Source organism: Cynocephalus volans, chromosome 12 (assembly GCF_027409185.1).
Source record: "Cynocephalus volans isolate mCynVol1 chromosome 12, mCynVol1.pri, whole genome shotgun sequence".
Classification (NCBI taxonomy): Eukaryota; Metazoa; Chordata; class Mammalia; order Dermoptera; family Cynocephalidae; genus Cynocephalus; species Cynocephalus volans.
The window spans coordinates 50528068-50547285 of NC_084471.1; the positions used below are offsets into that span (position 1 = coordinate 50528068).

At 36.6% G+C, this 19218-nt stretch overlaps 1 protein-coding gene across 1 annotated transcript in view; it reads left to right on the forward strand.

The window, feature by feature from the left end:
* PTPRR (protein tyrosine phosphatase receptor type R) overlaps positions 1-19218 on the forward strand; it is a 248668-nt gene that overhangs the window by 124332 nt on the left and 105118 nt on the right. The window contains exons 2-3 of the mRNA XM_063075404.1: positions 11170-11283; positions 14136-14291. Of these exons, the coding sequence (XP_062931474.1) occupies positions 11170-11283; positions 14136-14291 (270 nt within the window). The remainder of the gene's footprint in view (positions 1-11169; positions 11284-14135; positions 14292-19218) is intronic.

The window sequence follows — 19218 nt, forward strand, 5'->3', positions numbered from 1 at the left end:
ATATGAGTTTCAGTGAGAACTCACTTGGCCTCCCAATGGATCATGAGCCACATTTTGAGAATCACTACTCTGTACTCCTGACTTCCTTAACAACATTTACCTTGATTTTCCTATGACCCTTCTACCTCTGCGGACATCTGTGCTGAAATCAAGGCCCATGAGAAAAGTTATAGACACTTTTTTTTTGGGGGGGGGTGCCTTTGTAATGCCACATGTTGGTGTTTGAGTGAACCAAGAAATAACATCTCTCTCCTCCCTGCCTGAGAAAGACAGAGGAAACAGGTGTGTGGAGATCAAAATGTCAGTTCTATTGCTGATGGAGCTGCTGGAGATGTGACTTAGGATCATGACAATGATGTTCTTCTATGGCTCCATCTCCATCTTAGGCAGATTTACTCACCAATCTTGGGCAGCACTGGTCAACCACAGCCCTCCCCTGCTGGGACAGAGTCTGTACAGCTTACTTTACCACTTGCAAAAGGCAGACCAGATTATATGACCTCTACAGGCAGGCAGACCCCAAAAGGAAAGCACAGAACTACACATGCCCCGATACCTCATTCTAAATGCACCAACTGCACAAGTTACTTCCCCTCCCCTGGGGAGATGGAGGATGGGAAGAATCCAGGAATATTACTGTATTGGAGCTGCCACCATGCAGAATAAAATACCAGGATTTGGGAATAAGCATTTCCTCCTAAAATCATAAAAAGAAGAAAGCCATGGAAATGGTTATAGCATCACATTAAAATAGATAAATGTTTGTATGATATATATGGGTAAATGTGATATATTCATATATACATATGTATATTATAATATACAACATAACTTATGTAACAGAAAAAGTTAACACTAAAGACACCACAACTTTATCTCAGAGTGATGGGAAAAACAATTATGAATAATATTTATTCATTTTTTTCTAATTCATTATATTTTCTAAATCTTCTAGCATAAGTATATTTAATTTTTAAAATTAGAAAGATAAATTTTAAAACTCTCAAATTAGTTACAAGAAATGGACATTAACACTGGTTAAGTCTGAGTTTAATTAACAACCAATACAGTGCACAACTCAGAAAACTTACATTGACTTCCTCTATTAGAAGTGGGCTTCAAAAAGTTGATAAGATGAGGTTAACTTCTGATTTTTTTCCCCTCTTAAATGTTATCCAATGTCAAAGTATTAGAGACATACTAATTAAAAATAAAATATAAATTGTGTGAAATTAATTCTATGTATTTTTTAAATTAGGTATCACATGTGAACTACTTAACTGAACACAGCCTCCTCAAGAGCAGAGCCCTGGTTTTTCTTACCTAAGCCCACCATGTAACTTACTTTTTTCCATTTAGTAACTACACAATTTTGATTATGATGATTCATGCATTCCTTTGTTTCACAAAGATTTATTAAATACCTAGTATGTGCCAGGCACTATTTCAGGTCCTGTGGAGATAGCAGAGAAACAGACTGACAAAGTCCCACACCAATGGAACCCATATTTTAGGAAAGAGAGATATGCATCAAGCACATAAGTAAGCAAGAAAATGTTGAATAGTGATAAATGCTTTAGGGAAAATAAAACAGGGTGATATGACAGGGGGTGGCCGGGTTAGGAAGGCCTCTCTGAGATGGTGACATTTAAACTGAGAACTGAAAGACCAGAAGGAGCCACCATACAGTTACGTTGAGTGCTCTCCGGACAGCAGGTAGGCGAATGTCAAAGCCATACGGTAGAAATGAACATTGCTAGTTGGAGGAACTGGAAAAAGAACAGAGTGGCTTGATGGGGGGATATGAGATGAGGTTCAGAGCTACCAGGAGCCAGGTAAAGTAGGGCTTTGTAGGCCCCATAATTGAATTTAACTTTAAATATGATAGAAGTCATTGGAGGATTTTAAGAGAGAAAGAGAAGCTGAATTCGTTGGGGTAAAAAATAGATATAACAACAGATGCAAAAGACTAAGAAACTGTAAATAGAAGTTTTGTGTCACTTCCTGTCTGAAACAAGAGAGTTCTTACCTCGTCTAGTGCTATCACAAAGAGTAAATTGGCAGAACTCATAAGATAAACGAAGACAATAATAAAAACACATGAAAGAAATCAAAACTGTATTAGAAACAAAAATAGAATAGCTTCTGCTGAACACATATAAGAACATAGAGATCAGGCCCAAGAAAATTTCAATTCAATAAAGACATGCAAGTGGTTACAGAAAATAAGTACATAAAATAATGTGGTTAGAGAGAAAGACGAAGATTTTTAATTGCATAATTGGTATCCTTGAAGATAAGACAAAAATATTTCGAATAAAAAATTATTAAAATGCATAATAGGAGAAAAAAATTTTAAAATAGAATTTGAAATCTGTAAACTTCAAGGGCATACCACATTGCAGGAACTGTCAACTCAAGGAAATAGTCTGGTGAAGTTTTTTAACTTTGAAGATAAAGACTCCTATGAGATTGCAGGAAGTAAAAGCAAGTTATCTACAAGACAGGCTACCCTCAGGCCAGGGTATTTTTCACAGCAAATTTCAATGCCAGAAGACATTGGAATAATAGCATCAGAGTTCAAAGGCAAAAAATAAAAATAAAGATTGAATCAAAAATATAATATCTAGCCAAGCTGTTACTTATTGTTAAAGGCACCATAAATACATTCTCAAACATATTATGCCTCAGGAAATATAGCACTCATGAGCTTTACTTGAAAGAAGCTATCTAAGTAAGACATACATCAAAAAAGAATTCAGAAATGGTGATATCCTTCTAAAAAAAAAGACCAATTATGAGCATTAAATTCATTTGAATATATAACTGATACTATGGAACTGTAGAAATTATAGTTACGTAATATGTTCATCAATGTAAATAATGCTAACACAACCCCATATTTTAGTGGCTTAATATAATAAAAGTTTATCTTTCACTCCTGTCATTGTTTAATGAGGGTTGTTGGACCAAGGCCTCTTCGTTCAGTGATTTGGAGGTGTCTTCCTTCAGGTGGCTCCACCATTTTCAATGCAGTTCTAGGGTTACCCTGGACCCATCCAACTTATAGACAGAGGGAAGAAAGAAAGAGAGAGTGAAGTCACTCTCATTCTGACCTGCCTGAGACTGAAAATGTCACTTTACTTTCATTTACATTAAATGTTGAGAATTGTGAGAAGTCTCTATTACACAAAATATAATGTAAATATCATAACAACATAATAATATAGAAATAATAATATAAATACGAAAGCTGGGAGATGATCATTGCAGAAGTTAATAAATACTTGCTAAATTTTATAAATCAAGAAATAAAGGTTTAAATATATTTCCATGTATTATTTAATGTTATAAATATAGACACTGGAAGAAAAAAAGGTAAAATAACAAAGACAAAAACAGACCATATAGCAAAAGACAGAAAATTGAGGAAGTATAAATAAAAACAAAAATAACTTAAAGTAATAAAACACATCTAGATCTGTCAAAATAACAAGAGTGAATGAAATAAGCTAAACTGTTAAAAATAAGAAATTATTAGATAAGGATCAAAGCCTGATAGTTGACAATGGTATATATTATAAATATCAAAATATATACCAGATATATTACTAAATTGCTAAAAACAAATGTGGAATGTGTGTAGTTTAATACTATTTGTATTTAATAGGAACATATGATGATTAATATATACACATTATTTTTGTACAATATATGCATAGAAAATATTTGGAAGGATTCACAAGAAATGGTCAGCAGTGTTATTTCTGGGGATTGGAATGAAGAGTTAAGAGGGACAAGCATATTTTCACCTTTGACTATATATCTTTCTGTGCCTTTTTTTTTTGTAAGAAGCATGATGTTTTTATTATAAAAATTTAAACAAAAATGTGACAAAGTTCAACACAGTACTGGTGGACAACTGAGAAGTACAAGCAAAGGAAAGGGTAGGAGAGGTCAGGGAAGGCTGGCAGAATGCTCTTTGAGCTTAGTCTTCCAGGAGAAGGAAGCGTGCCTAGTCAGTGATGCACATTTGCACTGACAATGTGAAAAAGGTATGGCATGTTTAATAATCCTTCGGTGTGGCTGGAGTCTAATGTGCATGGGAGAGAGACGTGGGAGGTAAGCCTGGAAGGACGGGGCAATTCCAGTGAATCAAGGAGTTCAGACCATTCATTAGAAGATGATATTTCCTCAAAGTATTCTGAGCCAAATAGCGACTTGATTGCGGAAGTGTTTTGCATTATGGTGTCCATATGGAGAATGAATTAGCAATCATGGAAGACAGGCAACCCATTAGGATTCTATTCCCATAGTCCCAATAGCCATGATGGTGGTCTGAACTACAGATGAAGAGAAGATGAACTCAACATTCAAGAGATATTTAGAAGGTAGGATAGATAGAACTTGACTATCAATTGGATGTCATGATGGTGGAGTGAAAGGTAAAGAAAAAGGGGTCCAGATGATTCCCAAACATGGTACTTCATCTCATTATAAGAAATACAGAAACAGAAGCAAATTCAGTGTGGATGGGGAGAGGGAGAAAGGTAAATCCAGTCTGGGTAATATGTAGTGTGAATTAGAAATGGAACATCCAGGTAGAGGGAAGCAGGTGTAAGACTCTGAGAAAGGTGGGAATGTGAAATATGGAAATAAAAATCATTAGTATGTAAGTAATAGCAGAGGACAAAGGCAGAGAGTTATAAGAGGGACTGGGTGACAGAATAAAATGCCTCTGACAAGTCAGGGTTTTCTACTCAGTTCAGAGGCATAAATAGAGAAATTCTGCTTTTATTCTTGGAAATAACTTGCCAGTTCAACCCCTAGGCCACTAATGGAGTTAGAGCTTCCAGGTAGCAATGAGGACACAGAGTTAGAAAGAGGTGGGTAGATTCATCCTGACAGGCTTTGGTTCTTAAGGAAGCCGGGTCCTTTAGTGGTGATTGGGAATTGAGACAGCACATCTCTCAGGGACTTTGAGGACATCTCCTAGGAAGAAAGCTGTCTATTTGGCTTTCTTCCCTCTAATTGGATATTGGGTGTGGTCCTTACTCTTACTGGGTTTGATAGACCAGGCTGCACAATAACATCAGGAGGGGACCAACTGCCCCGCTCCCAGGCAAAAATAATTCAACCGTCCTATAAAAATAAATAGCTAAAAGTCAATCACATGCTTACAATTCAAACATAATGCTGATGCCTAAAGCCAAGTGCTACGTTTTAATCGATCTCATCAGTCTGATTTATATCTAAGGCCCGTAGGCTTCAACTACGTTAGTGGGCAGTCTGGTGACCAAAGAAAAAAAGTCTTGCTACAAAGTGGATTTCCTTTGTGAGTGGGAGCAATGGTGGGGAATTGACTCAGGAACCTCTTAACAAGGCAGAGGCCCAATAAATTTAAACATAGAGTTTGAAATCTGTGAATTTTTTATTATGTTCACTTTTTTCTGTATGTTTATATATTTGTAATATCAATAAAAATACTCAGTTTTTCTTGTAATAGTAATTCCATTTGCATTATTTATACTGTAAAGTGGCTTAACGTTTGCATTTGGAAAAAAATTTTTGGTTTCTTTGAAATTAAAATCTTAAGTCGTTTGTACATTAAATAATAGAAATGACCAAACTGGGTTTAGAATTCAGACTAAAATATATCTTGCACAGTTGTATGGTACCTTTAGAGCTGTGACTTTGTTATTGCCAAGAAATTTATATTCTGTCGTTGTTACAATTTCATATAATAGGATGAGGAGGAGCTGTGCATTTCTATCATTTATCCAGAAAGAAGGAGGCAGCATGTATCTTCTAACTGCAGAAAGTCATATCCTTTTATTTTGTATAAAGTAACATTCTCATCTTGTCTAGAAACCTTTCTTTTTCTCAAACTGCACTCATATATAAAGTCTGGCACGTATTAGACCCTCAAATAACACATACGAGTATATCTGTTAGCGCCGTGTTTTATGGGGAATAGTCAGAAATCTGTGCATGCTCTGTGGAATCAATCCAGCTTTTCACAGGCAAGCAGAGAACTGAGGCAAATTATTCAATGTTTTGATGCAATGAACCAGATGATTTCAATTTCAACTAATTACTTCAATTCATTTCTTCACTTTAGTTGGATAGTCTAAATTTCTGTTTCCAAATGCACAGCTTTTCATATTCTTGGAAAGTTGCCTTTTTGAGTGATTTTTCAGCATGAGTTCCCATTTTACTTCCCATTTACTGTTTCCATCTGAGACTTTAATACTGTTTCCACAGTTACAAGCCTCAAGTTAATCATGGCCCTGGGAATTGAGTTCTCAAGCGTGTACACAACCCCCTTGACTCTCGATTCCCAGAGACCATTGGCTCCAAATCCTACCCCTGGGGACAGGGGGCAGTGCCTGCCTGCTTGCCCTGCCTGACAAACACTGCTGGTAAGCCAGAAGTCAGTAGTTCCTCATCAGTGTTTGGATGAACCGAGGAACCCATCTTTGGTCTTGCAAAGGAAGGGGAGCAGACAGAGTCTCCAGTACAGTGTCCGGTATCTAATGGCAACTTCTGCAGCCTGGCAGAACTGAAAGAAGGCCATTGGTTTGCCAGATAGATAAATAAATCATGCATAAAAGTATAATCCTATTTTTCCTCATCAGTGCATTTCCAAATTCTACTCGTCCTTCAACATTGAGCTCAAGTCTTACATTCTGCATTAAATTATGTGTTATACACTGGAAACATTTTTTAGTCTATAGAAAAGCACAGAGAATAATAGAGTAAACAATTGGGTACTATTAGATGATTTTTACTTAATAAAATAAATATTACTCTCTGGAAAGAGAGGGTCACATACTGAGAAAGAAGTCACTTTCCTCAGGTCCTGTAGGAACTGTTTTCAGTGACATGCTGGGAAGGGTCCTTTTCAGCTTGTGCCTGGATTCATCTACCTCTCTTTTCGGCTCAACCAAACATCATCACTACCTTTACCCATGATATGCTCCGTACTCCAAGCCACTTCTGGAATAGAACTATGCTCACGATAATCCCAGCCTCCCAAATAGCTCTCCAACCAGAGATGAATACCCAGAGATGCAGGTGAACCTCCAATTTGTATTGACTCAGAGCCTGAAAGAAAACAGAGAACATGCGAAATTATCAAGGTTCTTGGACAATTCTCTGGATATGAGTTGGCAATTTCTTTCCTCAGAGTTCTGACTTGCTTCAATGGGTAAGGGGTCATGAAAATCAACTACAATGTATATTGAGAAGTTAAGATAAAAAAATAAATAAAATAAACAACAAACAAAACAAAACAATAAATTAAAAATAAATAAATACATACATAAAAAGAATTCTGACCTGCTTCTTGTTATGGGTTGAATTGTGACTCGGGCTCCCATTCATATGTTAAAAGTTCTAACTTCCCAGTACCTAAGAATGTGAACTTACTAGGGTTGTTGCAAGTATAATTAGTTAAGTAAGATGAGGTCATACTGGAGTAGGGTGTGCTCCTAATCTCATATGACTGATGCACTTATAAAAAGAGAAAATTTGGACATAGACACTCACAGAGGGAAGACAATGTAAAGACACACACAGAGAAGCAAGCCTTGTGATGACAGAGGCAAAGATTGGAGTGATACATTGACAAGCCAAGGAATATCAAGGACTGCTGGTAAACACCAGAAACTAGAGGGTGCAACAAAGGACACTCCCCTACAGATTAAAAAGGAAGCATGGTCCTGCTGACACCTTGATCCAAACTTCTAGGCCCTAGAACTGTGAGACAATAGATTTCTGTTGTTTTAAGTTATTAGTTAATTAATTGAAGTAAAATAAAAATAAATATATAAAAAATTTTTAAAGTGTTACTGATGGTGTCGTAGTTTTTCTATCAAGCCCCTAGCATAATTCTACTTTTCCTCTCCCCAGAAGCAAGTTGTTACCTATTATTGGGCTGTTAGGTAGACTTTTTCAATGGTTCTGCCATTTTCTGGATCTTAATTTTTTGCAAGGAGTCCAGTTCCAGCTGCTTACCATGACCAAGCTCTAGGAATCCTGCAAGCATTAAAAGACCCTAAGGTAGAAATGCAGTCTGGAGCTTTAGCTAGGCCCACCATCTTGACTGGGAACTATTACACCTCTTTTGACCTACCAAACTCCCTCGGATTCTTGTAGCATTGAGCATTTACTCCAGTTTCCTGCCACTTATTTTTTGTCAACTGCATGTGTAGAGGATGTATTATTTCCTAACAAGGCTGTAAATTTTCAAAGCAGTGTCATTCTCCTTTTAAAGCTCAAAGAAGGCCCTCTAAGAGTTCCTACTCTATATTATTTTGGCAGGGAGGAGTGTGCAACATTTATTTTCAATAATTTTGTATGATGTGTGATGGTTAGATCAGGATAGTTAGCTTATTCATCATAACAATGTAAAACCATTCTTTGTGTCTGTTAACCAATTCCTCTTTCCCTCTCCACTTCCCCTCCCCTTTTCCACCTCTAGTAGTCACAGTTCTTTTCTCTTTTTCTAAAAGTTCAATATATTACTGTGATTGTTGTTTCTTTCTTTTTCTCTCTCTGTCTCTCTTTATTGTTTACTTATTTATTTATGGATTCAGCTCCTGGTTATGAGTGAGAACATGCAGTTTTTCTCTTTCTGTAGCTGGATTATTTTACTTAGGATAATTTTCTCCAGACTCATTCATTTTGTTGCAAATGGTAGAATTTCATTCTTTTTTATGGCTGAGTAATATTCCATTTTGTATATATACCACAATTTCCTTATCCAGTCATCCATTGATGGACATATACTTTGGTTCCATTGCCTAGCTATTGTAAATAGATCTGCAATAAACATGGGAGTGCAGGTATCCCTTCAACATGATGATTTCCAATCCTCTGGATATATCCCCAGTAGAGGGATTGCTGGTAGTTCTATCTGTAGATGTTTGAGGAAACTCCATACTGTTTTCCATTATGGCTGTACTAATTTACAGTCCCACCAACAGTGCAGAAGGGTTACTCTTTCTCTACATCCTCACCAGATTATCTGGGGGTTTTTCGCTGTAAAGTTGTTTGAGTTCTTTGTATATTCTGGATATTAATCCCTTGTCGGATGCATAGTTTGCAAATATTTTCTCCCATTCTGTAGGTTGTCTTTTCACACTGCTGATTGTTTCCTTTGCAGTGCAGAAGCTTTTTAGTTTGATATAATCCTATTTATTTATTTTTGCTTTTGTTGCATGTGCTTTTGGGGTGTTATTCATAAAGTCTTTGCCCAGTCCTAAATCCTGGAGTGTTTCCCCTATGTTTTCTTCTAGTGGATTTAAATTTTCAGGTCTTATGTTTAATTCTTTAATCCATTTCGAGTTGATTTTGGTATATGTTGAGAGGTACAGATCAAGTTTCATTCTTCTAAATATATAGATTTCTAGTTTTCCCAGCACCATTTATTGAAGAGGCAGTCTTTTCCCCCATGTATGTTCTTGGTGCCCTTGTCAAAGGTCAGTTGACTGTAAATATGTGGGTTGATTTCTTGGTTCTCTATTGTATTCTGTGGGTCCACATGTCTGTTTTTATGCCAGTACCATGCTGGTTTTGTTACCGTAGATTTGTAATGTAGCTTGAAGTCGGGGAGTGTAATGCCAGAGCAATTAGACAAGAGAAAGAAATAAAGGGCATCCAAATAGGTAAAGATGAAATCAAATTGTCCCTCTTCACAGATGACATGATTCTATATATAGAAAATCCAAGAGACTCTACCAAAAAACTCTTAGAGCTGATAAACAAATTCAGTAAGGTTGCAGGATACAAAATCAATATACAAAAATCAGTAGTGCTTTTATACTCCAACAAACTAGAAGAAAAAGAGGTCAAGAAAGCAAGCCCATTTACAATAGTCAACAACAAAAAACAATACTTAGGAATAAATCTAACCAAGGAGGTGAAAGATCTGTGCAACAAGAACTACAAATCACTACTGAAAGAAATTAAAGAAGACGCCAAAAGATGGAAAGACATTCCTCGTTCACGTTTTGGAAGACTCAATGTAGTAAAACTGTCCATACTACCCAAAGCCATATACAGATTCAATGTGATCACCATCAAAATACCAATGACATTCTTCACAGAAATAGAAAAAGTAATCCTAACATTCATATGGATCAGCAAAAGACCCCAAATACCTAAAGCAATCCTGAGCAAAATAAGTAAAGCTGGAGGCATTACACTTCCTGACTTCCTACTCTATATATCAAATTATACTTGTAAGCCAATCTCTTTATCAGAGAAGTGTGCCTTGCTTTATAAAATAGGTAATATTTTAGTCATCCAACAGTTATTGATAACCTACCATGGTCAAATTAGTGAATTATGCATTATAAGAATATAAGAAATGCTTAAAGATTTGGTTTCCCTACTTTGCAAGTATCTATATCAAATGATTATGACGCATTTCTGAAAATTGTAGCAAACATGGCTTAGTGTAGTAATAGCACTCCTGGTTTAAATTAAGGCTATATTACCAATATGATCATTTTATTTGTATTTTAGGAATTTTTTAATATTTAGATTGTTTTCAAAGCAAACCTGTAAATTAAAAGTGTTTGCCCAAACAATTGAATAGGGATTGTTTCCCTTAGGCCAAATCATTAGTACCGCTGGCTTCTTTACCAGAGTTTGAAAATTCATTACTGTGCCTCATTCTTTTGCCTTGCACTGGCAGCAGCTCACTCTCTAAACAAAACGCCAAGTCGGGCTTATGGGAATTACACGGCGACTTCCTCTCCGTGACTGTGTGTCACAAATTAAAGATGTCCTTCAGCTTGGAGAACTGAAATACACTTTGCCGCAGATTCCATTCTGTCAGCTGGCTACGAACTGAAACGTGAAAAATCAAGGCACCTTTCAAGAAAATTCCATATGAATTGGCCATTCATTTGTATTTTGTATTATAACTAGACAAACTGAGTTATTATATAATATACCATCTTTTTAACTCACACACCATTTACAACTTCACATAAAATCTCCCTATAATTTTATTTCCATCAAAAATGCAATAAAGCACTATGAATGTGAGCTTATCAGAGTCACAGAAATTGTTGTGGGCAGTCACAAGTCAGGGACTGAATGTCCTAAACCAAAGACTTACTATAATTTAAATTTCTTTTTGCCTTTATTTTCCAGACACTGCAAATGGATGTAAACAAGCTGAACGTAACTTTGCTTCGGATATTCCGCCAAGGTGTGGCTGCAGCCTTAGGACTCTTACCTCAGCAAGTGCACATCAATCGCCTCACTGTAAGACACCTACATTTCACATTACCAGAATTCAAGCTGTGTTTTTTATCACTGAAGGGCTTATTCTATAGTTGTATGGCTTGTGAGCCAAATCTAGTCTACCAACTGTTTTTGTAAATAAGGTTTTATCAGAGCAAGCCACATCCACTCATTTACGTACTGCCTGTGGCTGCCTTCATGCCACAATGGCAGAGTTGAGCAGTTGAAACTGACCGTTTGGCCCATGAAGCATAAACTGTTTACTATCTGGTGCTTTACAGAAAAAGTTTGTCAACCTTGTTACAGTTCAAGAGTAGCTACCCTGGTAGGTACAAATAAAGGGGTCCAAAATACTTGCCTTACCAACCTGATGCTACTTCCAAAATATTCTCCGTAAGAGTGACACCTTCTGTATCAGGTATAGCACTGTTTCCAGGCAGTATCTGTTAAAACTCCTTCTAGTGTCTCAGTAGACTGATGATCACTGAATGCATAAGGCAAAGAATTTTGAATAAAGAATAACTGACCCTTGATGACAGCAGCCCAAATGGAATACAAGAATTGATAGTCCAGAAAAGCCAAGAGAAAACCTGGATGGATATCTGAGGTGGGGATTACGAAAACCCAAAGGATCTGTTGTATAGGGCCCATTCTATCTGTCAGTTACTCGTGTCCATTCTCTCCCCCTTTCCTTGGTGTTCGGGAACCAGGATGTCATTTAACCACACGTTCCCATCTGCACTTGAAGGTAGGTGTGAGCAAAGGCAAAAAAAGGCAAATGCAAATCAAATGACTTTCTTTTTGTAAAAAGCTAGTTACCTAAGGATCATATGAAAAGGGACTTTGAAATCATCCCACAGTTTTAAAATTGTTCTTAATTTCCACTGCAATGGGAGCCCAAGCGAAGACTACACATTCTCCCGGCCTTAAACTTCTGCACTCCTGCTTGAGCTCAGCTTTCTAATGCATCAACCTCTGCATTCCCAGCTATGGAGAGAATTTGCTTTTCGTTTTGGTTTGGGGTTAATGTGTCTTTTCATTTTTGTGTGTAGAGGAGGAGTTGTTTCATTCCCCATAAAAATTTTTATTCTGAGTCAATAATTTTCTAGGATTCAATAAGCTTTTTTAAAAAGTGCATAACTTTTTTATGGTAACACAGTACCATAGAAGAGGAAATATTGCATTCCCTAATATCCTGAAAGAATGAAGTAGGTTATTTATGTTCAGGGAATTCTTTGCTCAAGTGAGAAGATTTGGGTATTATGGATGTCTCGGATTTAGAACTAGATTTTTTATATGTGCTCATATATACATATATCTTAGACACACTTTTATGCATGTAGATTTAATGGGTATAACAGCTGTTTCCAAGAATGAAAGAGGGATTTGCCACACCCAGGGAGGGATATGCACATCCTCAGAGAATGTTAGTAGCATTGTTAAAAGTAGTTATTACAACAGGTGCAGTTACAATACCTGAGGCAGCACAGCATGGTGATTAAGAGCATGATGTGCTTTGGAGACAGACAGACAGACAAAACATATTCCATTTCCAGCATGGCCACTTCCCAGCTGTGTGACTGAGGGCAAGCCAGGAAGGTTTCCTCATCTGTAAAATGGAGATAACCATATACCTATCTCTTGCAGGTGTTTTGAGCATTATGAGATAACATATTTAAGGTACATAGCAGCATGTCAGGCATAAAACAAGTGCTCTATTCCTACTATTGTTGTTATTAAGTCATAAACTATTTAAATTATTATAAACATGTTTCTTATCAGCATTTATTCACTGTCTGTTTTTCCCTGCAAACACACAAACGTTTTTCTGAGTTGCTAGTAGTACCTTGATACTCCGTTTTATACCTGGATGAACTTCTAACAAATTGTATTAAAAGAAAATTTTGTACCGTGAGGGAAATTCATGTGTCAGAGAGAAAAGACTGACAATTTTCTTTTGTAAGTGCAGTGTATAAGTTGTAAAAGAGAATATTATCAATGTCAATTTCATCTCTGTCTGGTGTTTGTTTTTTGTGTATGTATGTGGCTATTTATCATAAGAAATTTAAATAAGAACTTATTTATGATAAGAAATCTGTCTCCATTTCAGCTAATAGAAAAAGCATCATGATATTGCTACACAACATATGCATTTCTACCAAAGGATAGATTTTTTTTTTTTTCATTTGACCGGTAAGGGGATCGCAACCCTCGGCACAGTGTGGTCTGCACCACGCTCATCCAGTGAGCGCACCAGCCATCCCTATATAGGATCCGAACCCGCGGCCTCAGCGCTACCAGCGCAGCACTCTCCCGAGTGAGCCACGGGGCCGGCCTCCAAAAGGATAGATTTTTAAAGTGTGACATATTTGACGTGAAGGACAGAATCAGGGAAGGAACTTCAAAGCTCATCTAACACCACATTCCTTAGCTAATCTAGTGTTCCCATTAATGCAAGTTATAAGAAAAATATATAGAGTGGTGATGTCTAACAATTGTACTATTACATCAGGTTTTATTTAACTCATTTGATTTTGAAATGCTTCTTTAAACATAATTACTCAGAGAATATCTGAACAATATCTTTTAAAAGTTGCAATATGGAATAGAAAATAAACGAGCATCCAGTGAAATATAAAATACAAATACAAACCTTGACATGGCAACTAATTACAAAAAGGCCATCTGAAGATTTTAGACTTTAGACTGGTATTATTAAGCCTACCAGAGAATAACTAATAAATGTGATCTCCAAGATGTCTTTTGGGATTCCAGAATTCTGATTTTCTTTAGTGTTTCTAAAAGAATGGTAAAGATATTATCCAAAAATGTTTAAATGTCTATAACACATACAAATAATCCACTTTTGCTAGGAAAAGAAGAACAGTGTTGAACTATATGTGTCTCCCATAAACCGAAAAACAGGAATTTCTGATGCCCTGCCATCTGAGGAAGTACTACGTTCACTTAATATCAATGTTTTACATCAAAGTTTATCCCAATTTGGAATTACAGAAGTCTCTCCTGAGGTACGTTGTTGCATTTTTTTTTTCATTTAAAAATTTGTGTAGTTAGCATGATATGATAATCCAACCCCAAGAGACTTGGAGAAAAAGCTGTTTATTGTATGTTATTTGATACTAAAAATCTCCCTAAGGGTCAGAATTCTTTGATATTCACATTGTATACATTTATTCCTTAAGGAAATTCATTTTTACATCAAAGTTTTACTTTCTGATACTTTCTTCTCCAAATCTTTATGGCCTTGTAACTTACTTTGACTTATCTAGTAAATTGTCTGGAAGAAAGGCCATTTAGAAGTGTTTGTCAGTTGGTTACTTGAAACTGACATGTCAAAAAAACACCCACAAATCTTCATCCTCAACAAATGCTTCCCCCCCCCCGCCATCATTGCCTTCATTACAAAATGGTCACCAGATATTCACCTTTATCCCAACTTTGAAATTAATTTGAAATGTCATTTTTCTTTTGCTGAAGAAACACATATTATGAACTATGGATATATTCTTTATAATATTTTCCAGATTTGGCACTTTTAAAAAATTTCCTCCTGAATGAATTTAGTCCCCTCTTCACTTCTCCTACTCCATTCCACTCTAGCACACTTGCTGGAATGGTCATCATCTTAAATATCTATAATTCAATTCACAGAATCGTGGACTGGGACCTTGAGAGAACATATTGGAACATCTTACAGATACAAAAAGTAAGGCCCATAGAAATTAAGTGACTCTCTCAAGATGACAAAACAGTGAGGTATAAAATCACATTTAAGATCTAGATATCTTGATTCCTAGTCTATTCCCCTTTCCAGTAAATCACACTGCGTCTCATTTCAGCAAATATCACAGGTGTGGTATAAAGAGATTTGGTACAAAACTGAGCTTGAATCCCATGGCCAGCACTTAAGATGCATGTGACCCTGGGCAGGTCAGTTAGTCTCTGTGAGATCGCCTGCCTTTGCCTCGTGCCAACCTCTCTGTGCCTCAGTTCCTTTATATCCAAAATCGGTATAGTCCTTATCTTATAGACTTGAAATATGGATTGAATTTTTAAAATATATGTGAAAATCCTCACCTAGGTGAAGCACCAAACAAATAAAATTTGAATGCAAGATGGATTGACAGAATGAGAATGTATTTCATTATTGAACAACTCCTTGCTGGTCTTCCTGCATTCAGTTTTTACTCTCCTCCCTGACCCCCCAACCCCCACAAATATACACCCAGTGTGTTCTCTTCTTGCCACCAGCATAAACTTTTTCAACACACATCTGGCCATGCTCTCCTAATTTCATGATTTTTCTTTGGCTTCCAAAATACTTACAGAATGAAGTCTGAATTTCTTAGTATGGTATATGGTCCCTCATGTGCTGGACTTTACAACTGTTGAATGACACTTTTCTAGGTTAGGTTTCAGCAATTCTAAACCTTTTAGATATTATGACCCCTCCATACTCTCTCCTCCCTTCATGGTTTTGTGTATGTTGATCCTTCTACACACCTCTCATTTTTCGAGATCCTTCCACTGTGCAGCGAAGCCTTCTCTTGCACCTCCACAGATGTGGGTGTTCATTGCTCCATGCTCCCATTGAACTTACTACAAAAACCCCTTATCTCATGTTGGTCTTCAAGTCCATCTCTACACTGTGGGCTCCTTGAGAGCATGCAACATGTCATTTCATCTCTCTTTAGTGCCTTCGTTTACACACAATGCTTGGCATACAGTGGGCACACAATGAAAAATTGAATCAACAAATAGCCAGGCACCGTGCTAGGTAGTATCCAACGTCTGAAAAAACAAATAAGCAAGCAAACAAATAAATAACTGATTCTTACTCTCAAAGAATTTATGTTCTAATAGGACAAATAAGGTACAAACAGATGATGAGAATACAGGGCTATGATGCTGACAGGCCAGGGGAGAAGGTCAGCACAAGCTTAAACACGCAGACCCCTCTCCAGCCCTACCTCCACCTGAATCTGATGTGGCTCCCTCTGTGCACCAAACCAAACCCCATTCCTACAGAGTAAGCCCTTAAAGACTGGCTAGTGCACATCTTGCCTAGGACAAATTCTCTTTAAATTTTAAAAAGATTATTGGATTAATTCATTCTGCTTACCATAAACTTATAGAGAATAATATATGCATTCCTCCCTGTTGCTTTATTCTGTTTAGAAGCCATTCTGAAGGCATGCAAGTTATTAAATCAACCAGATGTGTGAACCAAGAGAAGCTTGCCATACAAAAAGAACTAGTTGAAATCAAGTATTTGGGGGGTCCTCCGACACACCCCAGCCCAGTAAAAGTGAGGAGCTTAACGTGATCACCTATCACAGAGCTATTAGCCCACAATGGACCACAAGTCTGTACTGCTCTTGAATAATCTGTTTGATGGTCAAAATGGGATATTTTCTCATAAAACTGATAGATCTAATAATCTAGGAAATCTAGAATCTCGGAAGTATATATTAAGGGAGACTAGGAAGTATTTGAATTGGGTATAAGGAGCATTTTATCAAAGACAGATGGCTTGTTTAAACCTTTTGTTCAGGCACTCCTGGAAGGGATCAGGCACTACCCTCTCACCGGAAGGTCTAAATGCAGAAACAAGGGAAAGCTGCCTGCAGTGAGCCAGTGGCCCAGTGAGGAGCTACTTGGTACAGAGACAGCCTAAAGGAACACTGCAAAAACATTTGTTGGTAGTTGTTTAAAGCTGGTTAATAGTATTCTGTGAGTTTCCCCACTTCTTTATTCATCTTTTCATAGTTAATGTTTTATAACAGCTTATGCCTCAATCCATTCTTTCACATATTAATCCTAAAATGATAGCTTGCTATGGTAACATGTTCATTAACAGAAAGAAAGGAACATTAGTATTTTGGCTTTTCATCCTTTACATGGATTACAGAACATCACAAATGATGTCTCAATGCATCTATTCCTAAACTTACATTAATTACTTTCATGGAGGATGTGGGGTTTTTTTGTTGGAGCTGCTTCTTTATATTGGAAATGATGCTTGAGAAACAAAGAACAAAACCAAACAGAGAATTACTTTTGTTTATTCCTCTGTTTTTATTTCTAATCTAAATTTCTTGAGAGAAAAGACATTATCATGTATTTTTGTGTGGCACACAAGTATCATTTTCTTATAAGATGTTCCTAAAGATAAAACTAGACCTCCTCTTGTCTAATACGTTAAATCCTAGGGAAATAAAATTAAATTCATTACTTTAGTTTCTACTTAAAAATGTTTTTTGCACAATGAATTAAATGTCTATTGAAACACTAGTTCTGCATTAATAATGTAAAAAATGATTTAGGAATTTTTTATTGTTGTTCAATTGCAAGAAGGAAGTTACCTTCTTTAAATATCAGGCAATGTGCTGACTGACACATTCAAGGAATATTTACAAAGAAAAAAAACCATAACATATAAATGTAAACCATAATTCATGAGTTCAGTGATTGTTCCTTCAAACTAGGAACACTAGCCAGCAGTCCAGTCTAAAGAATTACAGACAGCCATAGTGCTGAGGAGATATACAATCAGTGCACTAGATCAATACATTAGTTAACATATACTAGATCATTCAGACCAATTTTTCACCCTGTGCATAATACAGTGGAAGTTTGGCATTTCTCCAACAAAGCCGTATGGTTGTAGGGGACATCTCACGTATCTGCCCAAGTCAATTAAATTAAACAGATAATTTATAACATTTCCACATGATTCTTATTCTGTGTGCTTCATCACTCCTATGGAGATGTATGTTCTAAAGCCTCTGTGTCTCTGTATCATCTCTCCCAGCATTTGGGATCTCTATCAGCATTTAGAAAGAAAAAGAAAGAGAGAGAGAGAGAAAGAAAGGAAGGAAGGAAGGAATAATGGAGAGGGGGGAGGGAGGGAGAGAAGGAAGGCAGGACAGAAAAGGAGAAAGAACGAACTATAGGGCGTCAAATTATTAAACAGGATATAGAATACTCATTATTATTAATACCGGAAAGTGTCCAAATTTGAGATAATAAAACCCATCAGCTTCTTTCACTGTAACTAAGTTAAAAGGCAAAGCAATATAGCTATGAAATAATACATAAAGATGACACCGTGGCATTAGCTTAATCTGGCCCCAGCGTCTCTGAATTATTGAACTCTCAGCCCCCTGAGAAAATACAAAAGGCACAGAGTTAACCCTATGCAAAGGTTAGATTGGCAATTCCTATGAATTATAATCTTTTGATTTGTTGCATCTTAACTATAAACTTTTCCATTTATTACCCTGCCCTTATCAAGTTTTTTAGATCTCTGTGCAAACATAGTAGTGTTCAGCAGGAGTAGCATGACTCAGAAAGAAATCTATTTACCAAGAAAGTGCAGTGACTAAGTTCTAGGAGTTCAAAACGTGTCTTTCTAAGTGGGGGTGGGGGATGGGAGGTGGGAGGTTAATTCTTTCATCACCACTGCTTCAGTTAAGAAAGAAAACAAAACAAGTTTGTCTTAAGCAGAAAGGAACATGTTGATATTCTAGTTGCAGAATTACAGCAGGGGGAAAAAAAAAGAAAGAAAGAAAGATATGAACCAAACCAGGTTAGGAACACAAAATCTCTTTCCACCCACCTAACCACCCCTTTTTATCCAAATTTTACATGAGCTTAAACTCAGATCCTATACTTAAATTTGACAAATTTATGCTGTCTACTTGAAGGCTTAACTAGTTTGCTTTTATAGCAAACAATGGATGTTACTTAGTTGCCTGCAAAAAATTGAATTCCATATTTATACCTGATTTCCAAAAAAGTTTTCTTTTCTATTAGTTTCCAGCTATGTTTATAGAGATATTGGAATAAAAAATGATCTGGATGAGATCAAAGAGGTAAAAGAAAAGTTGTCACTTGAACCCAAGATTTTCTTTCCAGCAAGAAGCTTGGTTT